Below are 27,115 nucleotides of genomic sequence, written 5' to 3'. Positions count from 1 at the left end.
AAAGGTGTTTAAATCTACATGTTATTAACACAGGTGATGGCTAAGCATGCCGAACCATCACCCATCACCATTAATAACTAATAATTAACTATGTATTAGATGTCGTCAGCTTCTCACTAGAAGCAGGATTGGCAAGACCTCAACAAACATTAACAGGCTATCAAAGTGAGTGTGAACAAGAAATATCTTTAAAAAAGATATACGGCGTTGATTGTGGTTGGAGTTTATGGAAGGTAAAGATTTAAATGAATGAGATCAAGGATAGCTAATATCTTTTTCTGTGCAGTTTTTAGCTGCATCAAACGCAGTACGGGATGTTACGCGGAGTTTTCGCGGCTTATTTTACATTATTACATATTGCTGGTCATAAACCTAAAGATACAAAAAAGAAAACCAAAGTCAACCGGCCACACGCGAAGTCTCCGTACATATTTTAAATATGTATACGCGCGTTCTTCGAACAAACCTGTTTGAGTGGTTTATCGGGAATTGCTACGTGTATTTGATTCGATTATTAACAGTATCGAGAATCATCGCGCTCATACTTAATACATTAGTCAATATGCTGCAAAAATTCATTAGTAAATATGATGGAATAATTCTTGTTAATTAATTAAAATAATATTTATCATGGTATTGTTGAAAACACATTAAGAATCTATTATTGACATGCCATAAAATAATATCGCTGGATATCTTCATTTCACATCTTTCTGGTGGTAAAGAAAATTCCGGTTCACCTAGTTCACGCTATAGCGTCTTTATTATATAACTATTATATAACTGACCGCGAACTCCGAACAGCACAGAAGGTCTGATCTGTATATAAACTCTGACATTCAAACACACTAACCGCGAACTGACCCCTTATACCTCGCGGGTTGAAATGCAACACATTAAAGTGAGGCATCGCTTCCACTGCTCTTTATACTTTTACATATAACATGTTGACAGGAATATGGAAGTCAGTACTAAATATGAGAACATGGCCTTTATGTACACAACGTTCTCGCGCTGAAAATCCTCTGAAAATAAAAGATGTACGCACAAACTGTATTGATGTCGAGATTGAGTGTAAAACTGTTCTATCTATAAAGCCTTTTTATTAGAGATAAAACTGTTTCATGCTAAACACGCAGTAAAACAGTGTTACAAAGACGCGGACATGTTTCCAATGTTCTAGTGGTATTATCAAATCAGCCAATGCAGTCAATGAAGTGTATTCATCTGTACTTGGCCGCGGGAAGTTTTATTTGAGTTCTATTGGACGCTAACAAAGGTCAGGCTAAGGTGAAAAGCTGGCGTATACAGCTGACGCCGAAAAAATAGCATGCGTACTTAAAGCACCATGATAGGTGTGTAAAGGCCTGCGTGTTAAGCAATCTCATGTATGCAATCGAATCCTTGACCTTGTACGCATCCCAGTAGAAAAGGCTAAGCGCCTTCCATTTGCGCTGCCTCCGACTCGTACTTTGCATCTCATGGAGCGACTGCGTGACAAATCACGATGTGCTGAGAGGGAAGCCATCCTCAGCATACCAATCTTCTTCGTCAGCGTCGTCTAAGATAGCTGGGCCATGTGCGTCCTATCACAGGCACTCGGCATTAGCTACAATCCCCCTCCCCCAGCTGCTATAACCTCCCAATGCTCTCAAAATTGTACATTAATTATACAAATTAACAAGACAAAAAAGTTCGTCGAATTTTTTTTTTTTTACTTATATTTTATATTATATAAGTAAAAAAAAAATTTCAACGAACTTTTTTGTCTTAGCAGCAGCTGGGGGAGGTGGTTGTAGCTAATGCCGAGTGCATTTGCGTCGGATGGATAACAGCCGAATCCCCAAATACGTCCTGTATGGAGAGCTTGTCTAAGGCAAGAGTACAACCGGTCGGCCACATCTCCGCTACACGGACATCTGCAAGCGCGACCTAAAAGCACTTGTCCATGACATATGCAAGTGAAGACGTGCTGTGCATTTTGGACTGGAGTTGGGAGAGGAGAGGATCCGACAGCCTGCCAATGACAGGAGCACAGAGAGAAAGGCAGACAACTGGTGCCGGCAGTCATATCCGCTTTTATATGCGCAAGGTGAGGCAAATAACTTTATTTTGAAAAATGAGTTGTGTCTATGGTAACGCAACGGCGAACAAGTGCAATGCTTTCAGCGCTTTGATATATATATAGCTTCAGGTTGCTTAAGCCGGTGGATGACTTTTGCAGCGTTTACAAAGGCTGTGCAGACCTACGTTTAAGAAAATTTTAACTTATTATTTTTTTAAGTATACTTCTGTTCCCGGGGTACATCAAAGTACCCCGTAGTACCCGAGCCGACAATGACCAATCAAGCGAGGCTAACATACGCCAACCATAGTAAGAACGATCGATGTCCTGGATTTTACCATGTAATGCATTGAATCATCTTATTCACCAGACCGTGTAGCAATAAATACACGGTCAGTGTGTGGTCAGACATACCGTTACGTACGGTCTGTACGTGTATTTCGAAGTTTAAGAGGTCAGTATCTATAACGATTCGTTGGACCGTTGAAACTTTACCTTTTTTTCTAAAGCCGACACGCGATCTAAGAAGGTCCATAGTTCGAGTCGCAGCTTCAATGTGTAGAATAACCAAGATCCCAGTAAGGAATATAGAACGTTAATTTATTTAAAAAATGACCCTACCTATTTTTGTGTAGATATCTAGCACTTTCCATTATAAAGAATGATATATCTATGACAGAACGTTTATAAATATATGAATTGCATCACGTGTATGTACACTATCTATCAAAACGTTTATTGACAAATATTTATTTATTGTAAAAAGTTTAACGGGCATTGAACACAGACCGCCTGCACGAAAAGCGCCATGTGACCAAAATAAATATTTGTGACCCACATACTTTTTTCAGGGTCAGGGTTTTTTGTGCACGAGGTCGCGGTGTGCTACAATAAGAATACCAATAAGAACAGCGACCGAGTTATGTCCTTCATTTTGATTGGCTGCTATAAATGTAAACACAGAACCGTGTGAGTGTGATGGAAATTTTCACTCTACGAAATTGTGTTGACGTTATTGTGTTATTTACGTTTCGATGGCGAAGTGTAAGGTGTAACTCGTGTTGATGGCTTCAAACAATAATTATGGAATTCATTTGGTTGCTGGAGGGTAAGTTTGCATGTAATTTTACCAACTATCATTGCTGGAAAGTGGAGTGTATTCGTTGATTTTTACTTAAACGTTTACAACCGTTTCATTTTCATTTCGGAATTATGAATAAAGTTGATCGGTTACGAAACACAGTTATCGTGCACACATATTTAATTCTTATTCTGAAATGCAAATGTTATATTTTACTTATGGTTTGCACAAGTGACAAATGATGATTCTTTTATAGAAATTAAAATATTTGTGTTTAAGAATGCAAACGATATGGTTTATGTAAACTCAAATATTATGTGCCGATTGTGTAGCAAGGCCTGAGAATGATTAAGTATGGTGAGATACTTAAATGCAAGATAAACATTGAGATCCATTATTATATGCTGACATTTTAAGGTTTGTAGTTGTAGAAATAAATTTATTTTAACCCAGAAACAATGGAATAGTATTGCATGATTGTGATACACATCTGCCTGGTCTCAGATGATGACATTGTCCTTGATGAAACACGTGGTTGATTCTTTAGTTGCAATAATCCATCTCCCAGCTATTGACCCTCCAGGTCGCTGAAGTGTGAGGAAACGTCTTTTGACCAAAGCAAGTGTTGTTTCTGTCTTCTTTTACGCCACTTATAATGTTATATGGCATTGGAGCTCTTGCACTATTAGTATTAATACAATGAATTAATGTTGAGCTGTACCTATGTACTCATAAAAGCTCAAAGCATTCAAGAAGAACTAGGTGATTGTTACCGTATGTCAAGGCATAGATAGCCTTTATTATACCCCCACAAACGAAGTTTAGGGGGATATATAACTTACAGTGATTTTTTTTGCTTTAATTTGTTACAGCCTGTGCCATTTGAATTGGGAAAATTAGCGCGATAAACCGTGAAATTGGGAAAAATAGCGCGATAAACCATGAAATTGGGAAAAACTAAGCATTATAAATAGGATTATAAGTAACAGAAGTGATATTGTTTTTAAGTGCATGTTCAGGGAGTTTTCTAGAAAAGGAGTCTGGTCAAATTGGTTTTTTTTTTAATCAATAAAAGTGGCAAGTTTGATAATGATTTATGGACAAAAATTACTAAATTCAAGTTATATATTGTGTAAGATGTTTAAAAAATAAAGTTGAGACCTAGATTTAAGAAATCATAATTAAGTTATATGAGACTTCTTTCTAAAAAAAAAAAAAAAAAAAAACTTTTTTTGTTGTTTTTTTGGAAGTTGGGCTTTTTTTGGGAAATTTTGGTCAGAATTTTGGGAAAAAACGTGTATTTTCGCAATTGGGAAGCAGCCGAAATTCGGCTGTAAATTTGAGCAAAAAAAATCACTGACTTAAGAGTGAACTTGTCTGTCTGTCGGTCGGTCGGTCCGTATTAAGTGACCCAGGGCTTTTTTTTCCTTCTTTATGAGTGGCCGTGGAAGGACATTTCACAATTTTGAAAAGGACAATTCACAAACCTAACATGGCCGTGAATTTTTACAAAATGGGTCATTTTTCACAATTTTAATAATTTCACGACTCGGTTTTTCACAATTTTAAGAAGTTCGCGACTCAATTTTTCACAATTTTGAAAAGTTTCGCGACTCAATTTGTCACAATTTTGAAAAGATTGCAACTCATTTTTTCACAATTTTGAAAAGTTCGCGACTCATTTTTTCACAAAATAAGGGGGCCAGGGCCGCTTCACAAAGTCAGGAAAAAAAGCCCTGTGACCGCTCTCTAATTCAAGTTGTTTTCAACCGATCTTCACAAAACTTGGTCAGATGTTGTATCTAGATGTCTAGGTCAAGTTCAAATATGGGTCATGCCGGGTCAAAAATTAGGTCAGGGGGTCACTTGGTGCATTTTAAACATTTAGCATGGTGTCCACTCTCAATTTCAAGTAGTTTTCATCTGAGCTTCACCAAACTTGGTCAGAAGTTGTATCTAGATAATGTCTAGGCCAAGTTCGAAGATGGGTCACGGCAGGTCAAAAACTAGGTCACGGGGTAACTTAGTGCGTTTTAAACATTGAGCATGGTGTCCACTGTTTTTTGTGTAGACAACATGCAAAATATTTTTTGTCAATACAGCATGTGGGGGTATTCATCACGTCTGTGACAAAGCTCTAGTTTATGGTAGTGTGAACAAAATTGTGTGATGAATATAATTATTTTGTTGTTGATTATTTGTTAAGTAAAACCTTTTGAAAATAATCATCCACTTCTTCAATGTTTTGAGCTTATATGAATATGAGACTGTACATGTATGTAAGTCTCTTAGCCACCCATAGGGGCATACACATGTACATGTAGCTGGAGTTGATTTGTGGTTTTGCAACTAACTTTCCAAACAGCTTTACAAGTTCACACAAGTGGCCTTAGGGAATAATGAAAGTCATAAATGTTATAAAGCTTAAGTTGAACATTTTATCTATTATACTAAAGTGCATGGTCTCTATCGAATGACAAGTTTAATACATAATATATTGATAAGGTCAAAATAAGCTATACACCTTGATTTCACAGGTACTCCTTTTAAATTTATCTGAGAAGGTTGGCAGGTGAAGTTTTTTTAATTTTCATGGATAGCAAACAGTTATTTCAGTTCAGTTATATCTTTATATAAAAGACTTTTAATTAGTTAGATGGACATAAAACACATTTTGAATTATTTGTCTATTTGAAATAACTGTTTCAACACGCCCAAACATGACTACAGTATTTATCTCATTCTGCTTGTAATTTTAAACCTTCTAGCTTTAAAACTCAGGTAGGTACAATATACAATGGTAGGTACGAAGTACCTAAGAAATGAAATTAAATTAAAGACTAGTCTTATTGTCTTAATAGAGCCAAGTTTAAAAAGCTTCATTTTTAACCCTAAGCTACTGATAAGAAGAAACAATATAAAACCTGACTCTCAGGCTGTTCTGGTTTGATGCTGGTTGCATATAGCCATATTTACTTTGCGTCTGAGCAGGAAAGGGTTAACCCTTTGCACGCTGGGAAATTTGTTGTCTGCTAAAATGTCGTCTGCTGAATTTCTAAAATTAGTATTTTCTTCGATTTTTTTCAAAGAATATTATCAGAATAGCAAACAGTTTGGATCCTGATGAGATGCCACGTTCTGCAAAGGCCTTCAAAATTCGGTTTCCGCACTGAAAGGGTTAAGTTAGAATTTTCAGACAAATTTCATGGTTGTGTCTGTCATTTCAGAATTGGAGGAACAGTCGGAGCTGTGCTAACTTGTCCACTTGAAGTGGTAAAGACTCGCTTACAGTCATCTTGTGCCTCTTTCCAGCCAGTGTATTTGCAAGCTGTGTCGACCAATGTGGGACTAATTGGTTCGCAGACCTTGAACTATAACTCGTGTAAAAACTTTAGTTCACAAGGGACTTTAGCTGCTGAGCATGCACTTCAGCTGGCGCAAAGTAGATCTGTTGGATTATATTTCTGTCTCAGGTAATACTCTCACAGTTCTGCAATTTGTTATTTAGAGTCAGAGATTTCAACAGATTTTCAAACGCACGAGTCAAATCTTAATTGCTTTTCACTTGAAATGTTCAGGAGCTATATAAGGTGAAATTCTGAAGTGATTGTGTTATGGCATATTTGTTTAATGCTTTGCAAATTGTGTTTGGTATAAATTTAAATAAAATGCCAAGCAATTTTCAATTCCAATGATACAACAATACATGTATATTGTGAAATTAGCCTTTTTGCATCCAACTGATCATTTTGCTGATTCATAAGTGGAAAATGCTTACATCAAAGAGCCAAATTCTGCCTTCTTTAACCCTCTACCACTTAGCCTACTTAGCTATTTTGATGCATTTGCAGTCCGTTAGAAAGTTACATTTAATTTAAGACCCTTCTTACTCAATTCAAGTTTTAAAGGCTTCATTTCCAACCCTTACATGTAGTTACTGTTGAGCAGCAAACAGCATAAAACCTGAACAGGCTGCGAGTTACTCACAGGCTGTTCTGGTTTTATTTTTTATGCTGGTTGCAAAAGCCATTTTCACTTTGCTTCTTATGGGGAAAAAGGTTAATTTCAAGAACCTGTTTGTACTTTTCTGTATTTTAAATGTGTCTGCTGTGTGCAGAAGTTAAAAGGATGGATTTTAGGAGCCTGGTCCAACTCGCCAGTTGCTCTTAAAATTTCTGGTGATACAAATGTATCCTCACCCTGGATTACCTTAGGAAACGCATCTTTCTGTTCAAGATGTTTTGAGAGAAGTTTGGTTAGCCAAACTGTTATTTTTAAACCCTGTTCATTGATATTGAAGAACTTGGAAAAGGTAATGTGTAAGTGGTTTATTCAATTTTGACATGCATGTTTCTTTTTTTTTCAGGCATATTATACAAAATGAAGGAGTTATGGGGTTATTCAAGGGTCTTGGTCCAAATCTAGTCGGAGTAGCCCCTAGCAGGTACCTATGTATTAATTTATGAATCAAATCAGGGGTTTCCCTTAAAAAACATACATTTAAATTGATTTCTGGGGCTGAAAACAACTTTTACTATCCTCAAAAACAAAATGATCATGAACAATGCATGCATTATTCATATATTTTATTATTCCCATACTATATTCTACTATTCTTAATTATTGCATCAAATTCACATTTTCTGCAGATCATCAAGCATTCACTCTTCTGTTTCCACTGTTTGCAATGTCAAACATTTAAACTATGTTAACCCTTTGCATGCTGGGAAATTTGTCGTCTGCTAAAATGTCGTCTGCTGAATTTCTAAAATTCGCATTTTCTTCGATTTTTTTCAAAGAATATTATCAGAATATCAAACATTTTGGATCCTGTTGAGACGCCACGTTTTGTGGCGTCTCATCTGGATCCAAACTGTTTGCAAAGGCCTTCAAAATTCGGTTCCCGCACTGAAAGGGTTAAAAGGAAATTTCTCTGGTTTGCTACTTTCTTGGCAATTGTAAATCTGCTGTTGTAAGCATCATGTTGTAAGCATCATAATTTTGCAAAAATTAAATTTAAAAAACTGGGTAACTTTCATTAATTTGTTTTATGCGCTGTATCTTCAGGGCAATCTACTTTTTCTGTTACGCGAACACCAAGAAGACGTTAAATGCTCGATGGAACCCCGACACTCCTTTTGTTCACATCTGCTCAGCAGTCACTGCAGGTCAGTGTTATTCAATGAAAACGAAATGAAAATGAGTCGTAATGTACATGTATGTGTGTTGGATGTTGACAGGGATAAGCCTGTGCAGTCTGCACTTGCTTATCAGTGATATCACTCTCCCCTTAAACAGGATTTTTGCTAAGAAAAGACTTCCTTTTATTGAAAAGTACCATAAAACCGAAAGTGTCGTCCCTGATTAGCGGTAGCCTATGCGGACTGTACATGCTAATTTGGGACAGCACTTTACGCACTGAGCCATGTTTTCTTCGAGCAATACTCAATTAGTCACCATTTAAGACCCATTAACCCCTTACCTATTTTAACCTAAAATCTGTGCATTTAATTTCTTATTCACTTTATCCAAAGAGACAACAGCTTCAGTTATATAAACCTACTTTTAACAGTTGGTTGCCTGGACTTGCAATACTCTTAATTACTTAAGTTGCAAAACCAAGAGTTATGGGTCCAGAGCCAAGTACAGGTCATATCAAATACTTTTAACTAAAATTATTGATAATAGAACAACAACATTACTGATGAGACTTTTCAATACATTATATCCCATTATGAGCCTGAGTTGAAAGATTGCATTTGCCAAATAGAACAACATTGTAATTGATTTACAGTAGTCTATTTTCATACAATAATTTAATGAAAGACATCGTTTGCGGCTTAAACAGCTTGATGCTTAGCTGGACCAACTTTTGATTGCCCAGATTAAAATCTACTTGCCCTAGACTAACTGGCCACCAACTGTTACTCTATTTCTACCTTAAAGCTTATTCTTATCAGCTTTTGAAGTTTTATCAACTGGACTGCCTGGGTATAGAATAATCAGTGTTTTTTTTCACCATTTTGGGAATGGGACCGGGTTCATTTAGATTTGGAAAAATTACTGTGTTTTGACTGAAATTGGAAAATTAGTGTTGCTGTTGTTTTGATAACAAATGCTTCAAAATTAAGAATAATTGATTTCAATATCATATTTACTTCTGTTCTACTTTAAAAGCTGGATGGGAGATACACATGTTGATCTGATTTTTTTTTTATTGGTGTGAGGGGGATCATCAATTAGAATTCTTAGGTCCCGGTTGGGAAGTGGCCATTTATCGTCCCCGAATTTGAACAACAAAAAAACACATTGTATAATTCTTATCTGATACATTTTCTATCCATTTAAAAATGTGCATAGTTGTCACAAATAAATAAATGTGTTACTATCTTCTTTTTTTTAAAGAAAAAAGTATTCTAGCGAGTAAAAATTGTGTTTTGATTGAAAACTAATTTGCAATTATACCCAGTAGAACTATTGGATGAAGCTATGTTCTTTCTTTCTATAAAGAATAATTATCCCCACGCTTTTTGAAAAAAAGGTGGGGATATTGTGGTGATCTCCGCCGTCCGTCCGTCCGTCCGTCCGTCTGTCCGTCCGTCTGTCCGTCCGTCCGTCCTGGCCACTATCTCCTCCTACACTAAAAGCACTAGAACCTTGAAATTTACACACATGGTAGCTATGAGCATATGTGCGACGGTGCACTATTTGGAATTTTGATCTGACCCCTGGGTCAAAAGTTATAGGGGTTGGGGTGGGGCCGCGTCAGAAATTATCACTCATTTTTTTAGGTTATTTTACATTTACTTCTTTATTTCTACACCGATTCACTTCAAATTGATACTGGACCTCACCTATGACAATACGGTCAATCTCAACCATGCATGGCCCCATTCCCAACCCTGGGGCGCCCCGCCCACATAGGCCACACCCACCAAAAATTTCCATTTACTATAATTTTTTCATTTCTACACGGATTCACTTCAAATTGATACTGAACTTTTGTTATGACATTAGGGTCAATCTCAACTATGCATGGCCCCAATCCCAACCCTGGGGCGCCCGCCCACATAGGCCACACCCACCAAAAAAATCCATTTACTATAAAAAAAATTTAGGTTATTTTACATTAACTTCTTCATTTCTACACTGATTCACTTCAAATTGATACTGAACCTCTCTTATGACAAAACGGTCAAACTCAACTATGCATGGCCCCGTTGCCAACCCTGGGGCGCCACGCCCACATAGACCACACCCGCCCAAAATTGCCTTTTACTATAATTTCTTCATTAATACACTGATTCACTTCAAATTGATACTGAACCTCTCTTATGACAATACGGTCAATCTCAACTATGCATGGCCCCATTACCAACCCTGGGGCACCCCGCCCACATAGGCCACACCCTCCCAAAATTGCCTTTTACTATAACTTCTTTATTTTTACACCCATTCACTTCTAATTGATACTGAACTTCTCTTATGACAATACAGTCAATCTCAACTATGCATGGCCCCATGATCAACCCTGGGGCGCCCTTGGGTCAAACATGCGGCGTGGGGATACGCGTCGGCCTCTGCCGCGCCATTTCTAGTGTGACAATGTTTTAGCATAAATTGCATCATGCTACTCAATAACATATTTTCAATGGACATGTAAGAAAGTACACGTAATTGGAATGTGTTTTGATTGAATCACCTCTAAAACCCAGTATTAAAGTGACACTATGCTGGTTTTCCAAGATTGATTCAGCCGCATGATCTGCAGTTGGAATAAAAAAATATTTTTCAATGACTTTGAGATAAATAACTGTAGTGTTTGCTTTCACACGCATGAAGATTCCTTGTTTGTGACCCAACTTGATAATTGTAATTGTATGACAGTTTATTGGCAGATCTTTCTGTTTACAGTAACTTGAAACTGTCTTTATGAGGGTGTCAAGGACATTTTAATACCAGTACATACATGTAGTTTGTCTAAAGGTTGTTGCATGGTTTAAAATTAGAAATAAAATGGGTAATTTTGGCGCTAGTTGTGTTGCGTTCTTAACATATTAATTTTAGAAACCTAGCATTCACGACAGGTTCTGTTAGCGTTTACATATTTTGTCAAGGTCGTTGTAAAATTCATTCATGAATGTGATTTTAAGACGCAGTTGAATACTTATTGTAGACTTTGAAATTGGGCCAAGAAATAGGAAATTAGGTCTGTTTATGTTATAAAGAAGTATGATTAAAGGTTTGTTGTGGCCAATATGATAAAAGGTTTGTTGTGGTTCAAGACAAAATTAATGTCAAAATGAAATGGGAAAACTTGAGTTTAATTTTTAAGTCTGAGGAAAATTTTCCCATCTCATAACCAAGTAAATAGGATATACTTGAAGCCACGCTCTGTGAAAAGAGGGTTTAATGCATGTGCGTAATGTGTCATCCCAGATTAGCCTGTGCAGTTTGCACAGGCTAATAAGGGAAGACACTTCAAGCCTTTACTTGATTTTGCTTCAAAGAAACTTTCTTGAAACGAAAAATATCATAAAAGTGGAAAGTGTCGTCTCTGATTAGCCTGTGCGGACTGCACAGGCTAATCTTGGAGAACACTTTTCGCACATGCATTAAGCCCATTTTTTCACAGATCACATACAGCCCATATGTAATGTGGTAAAAAGACTTGGGGAAACATATATTAATTTGAACAGTTGCTAAAATCTCTCTGTTGGTTAAGATTTTGTGTCCTTGGATTTTAAGTGCTTAAGATTGGATTATACAAACCAACATTCAACTTAAAAAATACAGAGATATAAACCTTTAAATGGTGAACGAAATCCTTGATGTAAAAGAAAATAATGACATGATTTTTTTTGTCCACTCCAAAGAGCCTCGACCCCTTTCCCAAAGTGGTTGGAAAAACTCTGAAGGAAAGGTGTTTTCCTCCCCCAAGGTGTTCCCAAAATCACACTTTTGAGTAACTTTCAACACTGTGTGCATTTAAGTTTTATTATTGCGAGACTCGCAAGATCAATAATAATACATTTAATTAAATCAAGCTTATTATGTTTGTAGGGGTAACAGCATGCACTGCAACCAACCCTATCTGGCTCATCAAAACCCGATTGCAGTTGGACCAAAAGTTAGTATGTTTGCTTTAATACATGTACTTTCCAGTAGTAGATAACAAAGTACACAATGTATCAGCCTTATCTGTGTCACCACATTTGCAATCTGTGGGTTAGCTTTGAGGAGATATGTGATTCATTCATGTATATTTTGATTCATAGATTTAACCTTTGGCATTTTAGAGAATTTTCTTAATATTTGTGCAGCAAGTATACTTAAAACAACAATAAAGCATGTACTACACGTCAGTCAAAGTTCTGGTATGTTTGGGTGAGGGTTGTTAAATAAGCTTTTCATGGGTGAAGGTATTGCACTTTTCCTTAAAAATATCGTTTTTGTGCATTATATTTTGTAAACATTTACAAAGCCGATGTCATATTAACCCATTTATGCCTAGCGTCTAGAAAAAAGGCCTTGGCAAACAGCGTAGACCCAGATGAGACGCCGCATCATGCGGCGTCTCATCTGGGTCTGCGCTGTTTGCTTAAAGGAATTTCTGTAAGAAATATTCTAAATTTAGAAATAAATATACTACAGAGGTGTCAAAGTTCAAGATTATTCCTGAATTCAGGATTTAGGCCCTCAAAAACTTCTTTTGATATTGATATAAATTAGAGGATTTTTGTTCAGGTATTTAAAGATTTCTGTCACTAAATGTCATTTTAAAAACAAATTATTTTAATTTGACATACAATGTATTGTAAACACAGTTAACATAATTAAATGAATTATTAACCCAGTGTTCTCCGGAAACACCGTCAGCCGGTGATTTCACCGGTTACATTCTATCTAGATGCAGGCTACTTTTCCCCAAAATATCACTCGAAATGGTGCAAATACACCAGTTTTATTGCTTAATCGCCGGCTACTTTGAAAATATAACTGGCTACTCAAATTTTTCTGGAGAACACTGTTAACCCTCTTTTGGCACTGGCCTTCCACATGCTAGGCTTATTTTCAGGATTTTAGATTTTGCCAATTTGACACCCCTAATACTAGACATCCCTAATTTTGGAAATAAATTGATCAAATTTAGAAGGACAGGAGAGTCCACTAGCCATAAATGGGTTAACATATGTTTAGCAACCTTCCCCTCACACAAACAAAAGTACTAGGTACACACTCTCAAAATATTATGTACCCCAAGAAATCCGACTTGTGATTAATTGCCTTTACCTACAAGCGCAGCCACTAGATGCATGCATGTAAAGCATGATAGCTTAAACTGTTTCAAGGTTACTCTACACTATAAGAACGTCACAGATCATTTACCTTTATAGCACAGTTTACATTCCACTGCAGGTGTATTGTTTACGTTGTGTTTTGGTCTGGATTACTCATTGTTATTCATTGTTTTCACAGTCTTAGTACATGTAGGTGTAGTTTTCATTAACATGAAACGTGACTTAATTATTTTAAAAACTGTTTCCGTATGTCACCCTACTTTATTAATTATTTTTCTATGTAAACCTTACCGTCTTTGCATCATATTTAAGCAAATTATTGACAAACAAGCAACTGAAAGAAATATTAAATTATTAATTTGTTTTTGGGCCTGCATCATTTGGTATTCATTATTATTTAGATATAATAATTTAATATCTTCAAGCGTAATGGTTGGGAGTATTTGGATACTTAATATTTGACAAACTAAACAGAGTATATAAATTGCTAGTCAATTAACAAAAAGAAAGACGCGTATTTATATACATCTACATGTTCAAACAAAATTAATTGTCAACACGGGCCATTAATTTTGTGCAGTCAATGAGTTAAACCAGGACATTCGCTTCTGACATATGCTTGAAGTCTCCCAGTTGAAACTTGTTTTACTTGTCTAGGACACATGCACTGAATATGTAGAAAAACAATCAGTTGAATCTTGTTAAATGAGACACGTGGCTTTTACAATTTGTGACTAGCTTTATGCATATTTGAGTTTTAAGTGTGGAAAAGTTTTGTATTTAAACGTGTCCAGTGCCTACAAGGTTGTACCTTGTATTGAACATGACACATGTCTAATGTAATTCGCCTGTTTAATTATTTTGTAAACGTGTGTGTTATTTTTCTTTTTTTTTTATATATAAACCACAATTATGTAGGCACCATGAGAGTAAATTAATCTTAATAATTAAATTTTATTATCATTTAATTAAGTCTGAATTTTAATGTTAATGAATTTTTGGTAATGTGTTATTTTTACTTATTCAGCAACATACATGATTGTAGTTTATTGAAAAGTGTACAATTGTGATTATTATTTTATGTGCATATTTTACCTACATTCCTTAAAAGAGAAATACTTTTTGAGAAAGTGTGTACATTTACAAGTAAAGCATCACAGTAAACTCTTATATACAATAGGGAAACTCTTTGGATTGTATTAAGTTAGACCTACACTTGAAAAAATAAGTTCATATCAGAAGCTGAAACAAAATGCATGTTGAAGGCCCTGACAAATACGTACATTGAATTCTGTTCTCTTTACCATATTTCAGGTCAAGTTTGTTTATGAGATAAGAATGTAACTAGCATAAAATCAGTACGACAATCATCTTGACTCAAGGTTGTTGTATGGCCGATTTTAGGCAGGTTATTATCAAGATTGTCTTGAGTTCAAAATAATATCAAAACTAGAAATGGCGCGGCAGAGGCCGACGCGTATCCCCACGACGAATGTTTGACCTAGGTGTGCCCCAGGGTTGGTAATGGGGCCATGCATAGCTGAGATTGACCGTATTGTCATAAGAGAAGTTCATCATCAATTAGAAGTGAATTGGTGTAGAAATGAAGAAGTTATAGTAAAAGGCAATTTTGGGTGGGTGTGACATATGTGGGCAGGGCGCCCCAGGGTTGGTAATTGTGCCATGCATAGTTGAGATTGACCGTATTGTCATAAGAGAAGTTCAGTACCAATTTGAAGTGAATCGGTGTAGAAATGAAGAAATTATAGTAAAATGCAATTTTGGGCGGGTGTGGTCTATGTGGGCGGGGCCCCAGGGTTGGTAATGGGGCCATGCATAGTTGAGATTGACCGTATTGTCATAAGAGAGGTTCAGTATCAATTTGAAGTGAATCGGTGTAGAAATGAAGAAATTATAGTAAAAGGCAATTTTGGGTGGGTGTGGTCTATGTGGGCGGGGCGCCCCAGGGTTGGTAATGGGGCCATGCATAGGTGAGATTGACTGTATTGTCATAAGAGAAGTTCAATATCAATTTGAAGTGAATCGGTGTAGAAATGAAGAAATTATAGTAAAGGCAATTTTGGGTGGGTGTGGTCTATGTGGGCGGGGCCCCAGGGTTGGTTATGGGGCCATGCATAGTTGAGATTGACCCTAATGTCATAAGAGAAGTTCAGTATCAATTTGAAGTGAATCCGTGTAGAAATGAAAAAATTATAGTAAATGGAATTTTTTGGTGGGTGTGGCCTATGTGGGCGGGCGCCCCAGGGTTGGGATTGGGGCCATGCATAGTTGAGATTGACCCTAATGTCATAACAAAAGTTCAGTATGAATTTGAAGTGAATCCGTGTAGAAATGAAAAAATTATAGTAAATGGAAATTTTTGGTGGGTGTGGCCTATGTGGGCGGGGCGCCCCAGGGTTGGGAATGGGGCCATGCATGGTTGAGATTGACCGTATTGTCATAAGAGAGGTCCAGTATCAATTTGAAGTGAATCGGTGTAGAAATAAAGAAGTCAATGTAAAATAACCTAAAAAAATGAGTGATAATTTCTGACGCGGCCCCACCCCAACCGCTATAACTTTTGACCCAGGGGTCAGATCAAAATTCCAAATAGTGCAGGGTCGCACATATGCTCATAGCTACCATGTGTGTAAGTTTCAAGGTTCTAGTGCTTTTAGTGTAGGAGGAGATAGTGGCCAGGACGGACAGACGGACGGACGGACGGCGGAGATAACCACAATATCCCCACCTTTTTTTCAAAAAGCGTGGGGATAATTAATGTTTCTAGTGAAATAGTTAACATTTTAGCACATTAATATGTCGCTAATGAAGCCCTTAAAAGTCTGCTTAAAGTTCGCCGTGGCGTAATGTACTAGAGCGTTCTCTAGATCTTCCCCAAAGACATCAAATACTGGTTTCGCCTCCTCAAACCTGAACACCTTAATCATTTCTCATTGCTCCAATATTGTTTTCTGGCAAGGAACTTGCAATTATGTCAACCAATTTACCATTAATGTCTATCTTTAATCTCTCAGAGATTATGGATAGACATTAACTGTCTACACTAACATTCTGCATCAAATCAGTTTGGCATACTAGTATGTAACCTAGACAGGAACATGTTACCAGTGAGTAATGCTGGAATTATGTAACATTTTCCATCAAAGTTCATACAATAGCAAAAAGCATGTATCACAAACACAGGTTATTATGACAAAGTTGCCTATTTCATAGTACCGGTATGTGTTGTTAGCGTACAGTACTTCTGAAATATAATTGCATGATTAAAAAAACACACTGGTATCTCATAATACTTTCTTTTTTTTCTAATCAAGATGCCAAACAAAGAGTTTCTTTCAAATAATCTATTTCTTTGGCCTTTGAGTGCTTTTGAAGAGCTGCACTATTTATAGCTGACAGTAGTACATGTTACATAATAACTTGAATGAAGGTCAAAATGATGAATAGATTACAGTGATTAATCTAGAAGTTTGCTTCAATGAGTCCCAGGACTCACATATTTGAAAACAATGAGTCCCATAGAAATTCAATGAGTCCCAAACTTTATTCATGAGTCCTTGCGTGTTTTCCCTGGGGGCTGAAGAAAATAGCACAAACACATTTTTTTTTAAACTTTTAATCAACTGACAAGACTAGAATTTCCCTTACTAGATTTCGCTGACTAGAAATGAAAAACAATAATAATAAATGAGAAAAAAAAACTTAAAAAAGAAGAACTATAAAGTTAACTGTTAACACTGAGTCTATGAGTTCACCGTTTCAAATATAATATCGTCACTTGAACTCATAGACTCTCCGATCCTTTTTTGACCTCCATAACTGAAATTTCTAAGTCCTTTACATTGAAATCATGAAGCAACTGAACAAGAGATTGGAATTTTGACAAAGGCAAATCCTCCTTGATCATCCATTCAAGTGTCTTGAACATGACTTCAATAGCTTTATCTTTATCAGATGAGCCCTTTTGCAAAGCTACAGCCAGGCTTTGTTTCATTTGGGGTACAGCACGTACAGCATTTACATGGTCTGGGTGACCTGCATGTCGTACCAAAGTTGTATTCTGGTAGTTTCTATTGTGCATTTGTTGAACCATGCTATTTTTAGCGTTGTTCTCGTCGCAAATAGAACAATACATAAAGTTGTCATGCGTGTCTGTTCTTTCAACAAATCTAAGCCAAGAGTACATTGAAAGCCATTTGGTCAAAAACTCACGTTTCTTTGGCTGGCTTACATCTCGGACGCTTGCGCTTGGTTGTTCCTTCTCTTCGTTAACACTCGCGGATAAATCGAGCGAGTCATCATGTCCGCCAGTATCGGGCCGCCAAAAATTAACAAGAGTTTGCTGCTTTGTGTCAAGCTTTAACACTTTCTTTGGTGGCATTTTTTCTTAATGCAGCCGAACGAATATTATCATCCGGGCTCTTTAAAATTAATCTCGACGAAGCAAATTTAGAACGAATACACTGATTGGTTATTTTTAGCATATGCGGCTCTGTAAGCCAATGAAAATGTGTCTTGTAGAATTTTAACAGCGTGATACATACGGCGTCGTAAAATATATGCATTCGTGAGAAATACAAACACGGATTTGTATGCGTCCTCGAGGACGCTCATACTTCGCTACGGTGCGTTTTTTCCGATTTTGATGCGTCAGAGACGCAGGACGCGGACCTAGATTAATCACTGAGATTAACTCTATAATGAAGCTCAAAAAACAGATCATCTTCAGTGTGGAAAATTGTACTTTAACATAGTTTTGTAGAGAAAGTGTACGCAATTCTGTCAACTGTTATATATTAAGAGCATATTTATAGAGTTTTCTGCGTGGCTGAAATTTATGTAATAGATCTATCCCGGAAAAGCACGAGTTTAGAAAACGCCACTTATCACCCCGGTACAAACAACGCTGGTACATTAAATCAACCAATGATAGCTTACTTTAAATTATAACGGTTGATACGGTGTGTGATTTTGAAAGAATTATAAATGGGTCATGTTTATTTGTACCAGCAGATTAGTGGGTTTTTCCAAAAAGTTGCTTTTCCGGGATACATATATTGGATCAGAAGTTTATGATTTAGAATGATAAACATATCCCGTTCACTTCTCTGAGTAATTATTTGTGCACAGCATTGATGTATAACAGCCTCAAGCTATCAACTAAAGCTTAATCATCAAATACAAAATTCAATGTCTGTCTGGTTGATGGCGACATAGCCTACAGAGATGATTGGAAGATATTAAAATCTGCCATTAGAACATAGGGAACAGTGGCAATAAGTGTTTCATAATTGGTAATGGATTGTTAGTGTGCGCAGTTACTGGTACATAAATGAAGGTTTCGAGCAAAACTCTGTTCAAGTGCACTCAGCATTTATTGATGCAAAAACTTAGATTTAGAACAGAATATATTTTGCTGATGTGAACATCTATGTACATAATATCATATTATGTTTTACATAATATCATATTATGTAAGTTTTTTTTTTTAGTAAACAACCCTGTATATGGATATTTTGCAATTACTTTTAAAACACAACATTTTGTTGTTTGTGTTTGTAATCAGACTCTTAAACCTTTCCATTCAAAAGTGATGTTAAAACGGCTATATGCAAAAACCATACAACCGGGACAGCCTGCCAGTAACTCACAGTCTAATCAGGTTTTTATGCTGTTTGATGCTCATCAGTATGTTATGGTTGGAAATGAAGCCTTTAAAACTTGGATCTAGTAATAAAGTTCTTTAATTTGATTTCCTAAGGGACGCCAAAAGCATGAACATGTGTATCTGAGAAGGAAAGGGTTAAATGACGGTAATTAACTCCTAAACCTTCTGTCATTGTTTTCATACAATTAGCTTGAAATTACATGAAAGATTTTGTCTATTTTCAGGAAAAACAACAGCTTGACGGTGCGACAGTGCATAAGGGACGTGTACACCACACATGGACTAAAGGGTTTCTACAAGGGCATCACAGCCTCCTATTTCGGGGTCACTGAAACAGTCATTCATTTTGTAATGTATGAGGCATTGAAAGCGCGGTTGGCAGAATACAGCCGCTCCATGATTGGAGAGCGAGACGTCTCGGACTTCCTGCGATTCATGGTCGCTGGAGCCTGCTCCAAGACCTGTGCTACCTGCATTGCCTATCCACACGGTATGATCATGTGACCTCTTTGATCATGTGACCTGTTTTAATTTTGTGTTTAGTGTTAACACTTTTCACCAACATTTAAAAATAAAAAAGTTCATATCACCAGTCTTTGTGACACATTGCCTATCCACATGGTATGATCTTTTTACACTTAAACTTTTGTGATTTTGTCTAGTACATTTTGCCAATATTAAAAATGAAAAAGTTCTATGACTTCATTTGATTAATGGCTGCAGGATCCTCCTCAAAAACCTGGGCTTACAGGGCCCTCAATCTATCAAATCTGCCGAATTTCGGCGGCAGTCCCCCACCTGAAAAGTATACTTTTTTCCCCTTTCGGAGGGAAAAATTCCCCCTAAAAAAAATAAATTTTTTTTTTTTTTTTTTTTTTTTTTTTTTTTTTTAATAGAAAGATGTGTCTCATGATAATTATATCTCAATTCTATTTTAATTTAATCTTTTCAAACATACAAAATTATGAAAAATGCAATAAATATAGTGCAAACATGTACAAATGAAATAATGAGAGAGTAAGTAAAAAAATCTCCCAAAAAGGGAAACGCCGCGAAAATTCCCCCTCCTAAGGGCTGCGGACCCCTTCCCCCAAAGTAGTGTGAGGGCCCTGGCTTACTTTATTGCCTATCCACATGGTATTAACATCACCACTCAAATATGCACTTATAACACCTTTTTAGTTACTTACCAAAGTTCTATCACTAGTCATAATAATCTAAAAGGCTTGTGACTGGCTCAAATACATTCAAGAGAATTGAGTTATATTGCTTGTAAAAATGTAAGATCAAATAGTTTATCTTAAGTTTTGGGAAAACAGTGCTTACTGCAGGCACTAAAAGTGTCGTCCTAGATTAGTCTATGCAGTCAATACTTTCCCCCTAAACTGGATTTGTGTTAAGAAGAGACTTTCTTTCCGGAAAAATATCAATAAAAGCCAAAAGTGTCGGCCCAGATGAGCCTGTGTAGACATTTTATGCACGCGCATTAAGCCTCGTTTACCTGAATCACACTACTTGTCTAATTTCAGAGGTTTCGGAGATCAAGCAAACACAAGATAAACATAATTTAAATGTGTCTTATTTCAGAGGTGGTAAGGACCAGATTACGAGAGGAAGGCAACAAATACCGCTCGTTCTTCCAGACCCTTTTTCTGGTTGCTAAGGAGGAGGGTCACAGGGGCCTGTACAGGGGCCTAGCAACGCAGCTCGTGAGACAGATCCCCAACACGGCAACCATGATGGCCACCTACGAACTCGTCGTCTACCTCTACGAGTGCTGGCAGATCTCGTGAACTGGCCATGTGACCCAAAGCAAGGCTTACTCTGCCATTCGCCAAATTAGCCAGTGGCTACAAATTGACACATTGGCTAAAGGAATTTCTATTTGGCTCCATCATTTTCATCATAAAAAATAATAAAATAGCCAAAATGACAAGATTTCAGCCATAGCAAGGCAAATGTGGCTGAAGAAAATTGTGAGCCATGGGAAGCCCTGAAAAGGATCTAGTGGATACAACTGCATGGTTGACGACTTCCATAATGTCTTTCATAGACTTTGAAGGAGCTCAGTTCAATACCTCTAAGGTGTAAATCTTTGCCGACGGTTGTGCGTTTTCAATTGTTCGAGAGGAAGTAATAAAATGCCACAGAAAATGTCTGTGATATTGTGTGATGGTATTTGAGATAAGGTTTCGGATGAGCTGGTTGTCTAGTCAGTCTTCACAGCTTGGCAGTTTAAGCTAACGATCTTTTCAACGATCTGTGGTTCTACTTTGCTTCCACATCAAGTTGTCTACAAGGCTGAGATGTGGAAAAGTGCAAGACTTTACAAATGTCCGAAGAAATTGACAATGCCCCTGTAATTTTGATGTGCAAGGTCTTCTTGATTCGTTGATTGATGGAGAAGTGTTGGAGGAACTTGGAATTTGGTGCTTGTCATGTTGGCATTATTAATGCTTAGAAATGTTCAGTTTTAGTTTAGTTTGTGGTTGGTTTCAGTTACAAATGCATTTATGAATGTTATATAGCCTCATAGGATGAGAACGAATTAAATATAGGATCTGGCACGAGTTGTCATATCATACCATATTTTATCGAAAGAGTTCAGGAACTTTGTTAGTAAGCGAGCCTTTTGCGAGCTTACTAACGAATTTCCTGGACGAGTTTAATAAAATATGGTATGATTTGACAACGAGTGTCAGATCTTTTTTATCACATGCTTTTAAATGAGCAAATTTAATAAATTTTTACGCAAACATAATGATCAATCCCGAATGTTGTTTACATTTTGTGACGTCATTTGACGCCTTGCAGCAAAATAACAAAATGCGATTGGTCAATAAACGAAAACTTAGCCTAGGGAATAATCTAGAATTTACTATCTATGGGTCCCTGAACTCGCAGATTTTAGACCAATGAGTCCCAGGCCAAAATTAATGAGTCCAACTTGAAAAAGAATGGGTCCCAAATTTTGAAAGATACCAAGTAGTGAAGAAAATATGTCTAAATCACACTAGCTCAATAACTATATTTTGCATTAAACTTTTAATAATCTCAAAAACTTGTTGAAACCAAAAAAAAAAACAAATTCAGAGTTATCACTTTCTTGTTTGCCTTCACATAGGCTTTAACATTATCTGTTACATGACTGTAACCTGTTATAACATTTCAACTCGATTCAAATCGATGATAATATTAATGTTTACATCCGAATTGCAAGCTTGATAATATTATTGTTTACGTCCGAATTGCGAGCCGTTTACCTACCATTATTAGAGCTTAGATTTGTTTGTTTTGGATTATTAAGCTTCAACACCTATTTCGGAGGCATTTTTTCTGTATTATTTATGACTAAGTTTTTACACAAAGTTAAAGCAGGTTTTCATGCGGGGACTCGAGAAAATATCATAGCACATTCTATTTTAAAGGTCGATTCTAATTGGTTCGTATTATACATCAGCGGCTCGACTAGAGCCAATCAAAAGACTTGCTGAAGTCTTCAAGCCTCATTCGGTTAAACTTAGCATTCGTTGCTACACTTTTGACTCGTTCACAAGATGGTTCGTACCTATCGTGATTCGCGTATGCCTGAACGGATACAGTTCAACAATGCGTCCTAGTGGATGCACACATTTCAAAACGATGCGTCTATTTCGATATTTGTGCGTCATAGACTCGGGACGCACATGTAGATTATTCCCTGTAAGCCAATGAAAACGCTTAAAAATGTTGTTTTACACATGTGTTATATTAAAAAATATGTAATGGTTGTATTACATGGGAAACAGGGTATGGCATGTGATTAAATAAGTTGTGATTCTTTAGAAGTGTTTGCTTCAGATTGCATTTTTAAAGGAATCTTTTCACGGTTTGGTAAATTGACAAAATTGAAAAAAGTTGTTTCAGATTCGCAAATTTTCGTTTTAGTTATGATATTTGTGAGGAAACAGTATAACTGAACATTTACCATGGTCTAATATAGCCAATATATGCATTTTTTGACGATTCAAAAACCTAATTATAAAGCGTTGCAACGATTAAATAATTTGGAGAGTTCTGTTGTTGTCGTTAAATTTTTTGAAACTACGAAGATTGCTCATATAATGCATAAGATACTTCAACCAAGTATGCTTGGCAGAATAGCTGAGGGGGCTAATGCGTTTTTACCCCAGGCTACTCCAGGACTCTGGGGGTCACTGGTTCGAGTCCAGCTGCGGCTACTTTTTTTTCCTTTTTTAAATTGTATTCTTGATTTTTTACTGGAGCTTTTAAGATCCAATGTTAACATTTATCAATATAAAGCATTTAATGACTTATTTCAAAACATGCCAAAAACTGTGAAAAGGCCCCTTTAATGATAGTCTGTGTTGTAAAGAAGACATCCATTGTAAAATTAAGAACCTATAAAACAGTTAATATATTTTGAAAAAATGGATAAGACGTGATAATCTTTTTTAGATCATTTACAGCAAGATCATATGATTAAAAGTTTAGGATCAACTTTTGCAACACTTCCAATAAAGGTTAAAAAAACTCGACAAAATATTAAGTATCATAAATACTCCATTTCCTTGTTAACTTAAATATCTTATGAAGAAAAAAGACCCAATATGTATTTTTAAAAAGCAAAAAGTTCAAAACTGGCTGCAAGTGTTCAGACTTCAGCTTGAAGCTTTGGAAACAGATTTGTTTTTGCTCACGAAAAATGTTCATGATCTTCATAAGGTACTTATCTCTTGTTGGTCATTTTAGTGAGTTGTTATGCCTCAGTGTTTGTGACACATGTTAAGTTTTCGTCTCTGTGTATGTTTGCAACAAATAAAGTGTCATATATTATACTATTAAAGGATCTTGTATAATGGTTTGGTATTGTTCTGTCATTTGCATGCAAACATTTTTATAACAAATCAGTAGAAGTCTTCAGGAATTCTATAAAATTCAAATATATTCTCTTAATATTATCAGAAAAATCTTTTAACTATCTAAATGTTTTCAATACTCATGTACTATTGGATTTATATTCTTATTATAAAAAAATGATTCCTTTAATGTTGTTTGCTAATAAAATGTTGTATATCTGGATGGTTAGGTAACCACAGGTTTTCAAAAAATATGTGTAATGGTTGCAAACTTTAAACTAATAGGTAATTATATGATTTTTCCCATGCATTTGCAAATGTCCAAACAACAGTTTCTTGTAGAAGCAAATACATTGTTAATACATATGCAGTTATTTTCATGGATCAATTAACACAATCATTATATACAGATGCCTAACAAGACTATTGGCTGATTTGTGTGTGCATTTAGTTCAAAATTTATTTGTTCTTTTTTCCTGTACATAGTGTATTATAAGTGTTTGAAACAAATAGGCTCATTGTAATTTATTTCAGTTGTATACGACCTAGAGGATAAAATCTTATAAATATAAGTAACATCTTGTCAATGACAAACAAGTTTATAAGTATTTTACTAAAGATATTTAATCAAGTTTAAAGTTATGTTTGTACTCGCATGTTTAAAATAAGCAAAATCTGTATTTAATATTTATTGCTTTTATCCATTTCTCATCAAATACAAATGTTATTGACTCTTAAGATATTTAAAGCTTATGTAGGTTTTGTTTCGGCTTGGATGTTTTATTAATTGTTAGAACAAAGATAATTATGTTTGTGGGGTAATAAATCACTAATTATTACTGTAGTGTACATAATACATGTATATCCTTTGGACAATTTGTCAAATAAGATTGATGACAGTAATACAATAATTGTTGGTTATTTAATTTGACATTAAATGTGACTTTGCCAGCTTTCGGTTTAATAGATTTTGTAACTCATTTGTAAATATTGTAAATATTTACAAAAAATGTGTTTGAATTTAAATAATACATTGTACTTTATCATGGATAATTACATTTTTGTTGACTCAGTATGTTCTATATCGCTGTTTCATTATGTAAAAAGGCTGCCTGAGTATTTTTTATTGGTTTGAAGCCAAATATATCTTAATTTTCATTGTACTATTATAGTGTAAATCATTTATATACGTTTGCACATACCTTCATGGTAAACAGTATTTTAATAGTATTGAAATAGACTGGTCAATGGTACACTTAAATTTAAAGGTGAACTTTAAAAAGCGAATGTGGTATTTACTTCACTGTATTTTAAATAATTGAAGGTCACAATGTTGTTCAGGTTGTTTGTGTTGCCATAGAGATTGTTGTCATTTTGAATGTGAATGGTTGAAAACCAAAATAGAAACTTGGGCGGACTAGACATTAAGAAAAATTGGATTGAAATCCAAAATAAAAACACTGTTAATAAAAAAAATCAATAAAATACTTTGAAAATTTAACATTTGTTTGTGTTGTTTTTTAAAGTGAGAGACAGAAAAAATAACGTAGGTTGTTAGAGAAACAAAGTTTTTGTCAGTAATTTTTGCAGGAGTTTGCAGTAGTTTATTTCACAATTAAAACATGCAAAAACTGCAAATTAGTGATACTCCATACTTCTCAACTTTTGGGTTTAAAAATAATTAACCCATAAAGCGATTTACATTTGCAGAATACAAAAAAAATCCACTTTGAAAACATCCTTGACTTTTATATTACTACATTCTGTCGGCTGTTTTCTGATGATTTATTTTTGAGCGATCAATAGAAGAAAGAGCAAATGAACAGACGCGGTGTGACATCCATTGCGAGAACATGACCTATTTGTTGAAAAGAGAATGTTATGATGTTGAAATAAGCAGGTAAGACGGCCGCTGTGGAAAAGCAATTTTTGCGTCTAACATTTAGGTTTTGTTAGTGGAGAAATATTAAGAAGCATTGTCTGATGTCTGTTCTACTAATTAGCGCATACAAATGAACTTTGGCAGACAAGGTATTAACCCGACATTTCAAGGTTGTGTTGATACCAGTGTACTTCTGTGAACCGATATAACGCTAAAGCGCGAATGAACAGTAAAATACTGCGGACTCGCTCAGGGAATAGGGACTTACTGCATGTGCGTAAAGCGTCGTCCCAGATAAGCCTGTACAGCCCGCACAGAAAATGTGGGTCGACACTTTCCGATGTTGCGGATTTTTTTCGTTTGAAGGACACGTGTAGTTTATGCGTGAAGGGTCGTCGCTGATTAGCCTGTGTGGACTTAACCCTTTGCATGCTGGGTAATTTGTCGTCTGCTATAATGTCGTCTGCAGAATTTTTAAAATTAGCATTTTCTTCGATTTTGTTCAAAGAATACTATCAGAATAGCAAACAGTTTGGATCCAGATGAGACGCCACGTTCTGTGGCGTCTCATCTGGATCCAAACTGTTTGCAAAGGCCTTTAAAGGGATCTTTTCACGCTTTGGTAAATTGACAAAATTGAAAAAAGTTGTTTCAGATTCGTAAGTTTTCGTTTTAGTTATGATATTTGTGAGGAAACAGTAATACTGAACATTAACCATGCTCTAATACAGCCATTATATGCATCTTTTGATGATTTTAAAACCTAAAAATAATAAAGCGTTGCAACGCGAAACGATTGAATAATTTGGAGAGTTCTGTTTTTATCTTTAAATTTTGTGAAACTACAGATTGCTTATATAAGGTATAAAATACGTCAAAAATGTGTACACGGCGGAATAGCTCAGTAGGCAAGAGCGTTTTTACTTCAGGACTATGGCAGGACTCCAGGGGTCACTGGTTCGAAACCTGCTCCGGGCAATGTTCTTTTCCTTTTTTATTTTTTTTTCTTGATTTTTTACTGGAGCTTTTACGAGCCAATGTTTACATTTATCAATATAAAGCATTTAATGAATAAGTTAAAAAAATGCCAAAATCTGTGAAAAGGCCCCTTTAAAATTCAGCTCCAGCGCTTTAAGGACTTAAATGCTAATCTGGGACGGCTCTTGATACACATGCATCACATCTCTTTTTACAGAGCGAGGCACGCGAATAAAGGTAACAACCATTGGCTCGGTTAA

At 35.9% G+C, this 27,115-nt stretch overlaps 1 protein-coding gene across 1 annotated transcript; it reads left to right on the top strand.

Annotated features, from left to right (window-relative positions):
• Positions 1 to 3,032: 3,032 nt before the first annotated feature.
• LOC127882059 (solute carrier family 25 member 36-like) lies at positions 3,033 to 21,556 on the top strand. The gene is made up of 7 exons (XM_052430464.1): positions 3,033 to 3,173; positions 6,374 to 6,619; positions 7,513 to 7,590; positions 8,214 to 8,314; positions 12,210 to 12,276; positions 19,361 to 19,626; positions 20,724 to 21,556. The coding sequence occupies exons 1-7, from the start codon at positions 3,130 to 3,132 to the stop codon at positions 20,927 to 20,929; spliced, it is 1,008 nt and encodes a 335-aa protein (XP_052286424.1). The 5' UTR covers positions 3,033 to 3,129; the 3' UTR covers positions 20,930 to 21,556.
• The last annotated feature ends 5,559 nt before the right edge of the window (positions 21,557 to 27,115 follow it).

This window comes from Dreissena polymorpha, chromosome 5, assembly GCF_020536995.1.
Source record: "Dreissena polymorpha isolate Duluth1 chromosome 5, UMN_Dpol_1.0, whole genome shotgun sequence".
Taxonomy (NCBI): domain Eukaryota; kingdom Metazoa; phylum Mollusca; class Bivalvia; order Myida; family Dreissenidae; genus Dreissena; species Dreissena polymorpha.
The sequence above is the reverse complement of the archived record's forward strand: the minus strand, read 5'-3'. Positions and strand labels throughout refer to the sequence as shown.

Bases quoted from the DNA above. Each gene is read 5' to 3' on its own strand.
- LOC127882059 (XM_052430464.1), top strand. From the start codon at position 3,130: ATGGCTTCAAACAATAATTATGGAATTCATTTGGTTGCTGGAGG. The intron at 8,315-12,209 runs GTCAGTGTTATT...TTATGTTTGTAG, and splicing joins CTGCTCAGCAGTCACTGCAG to GGGTAACAGCATGCACTGCA. The intron at 19,627-20,723 runs GTATGATCATGT...GTCTTATTTCAG, and splicing joins CTGCATTGCCTATCCACACG to AGGTGGTAAGGACCAGATTA.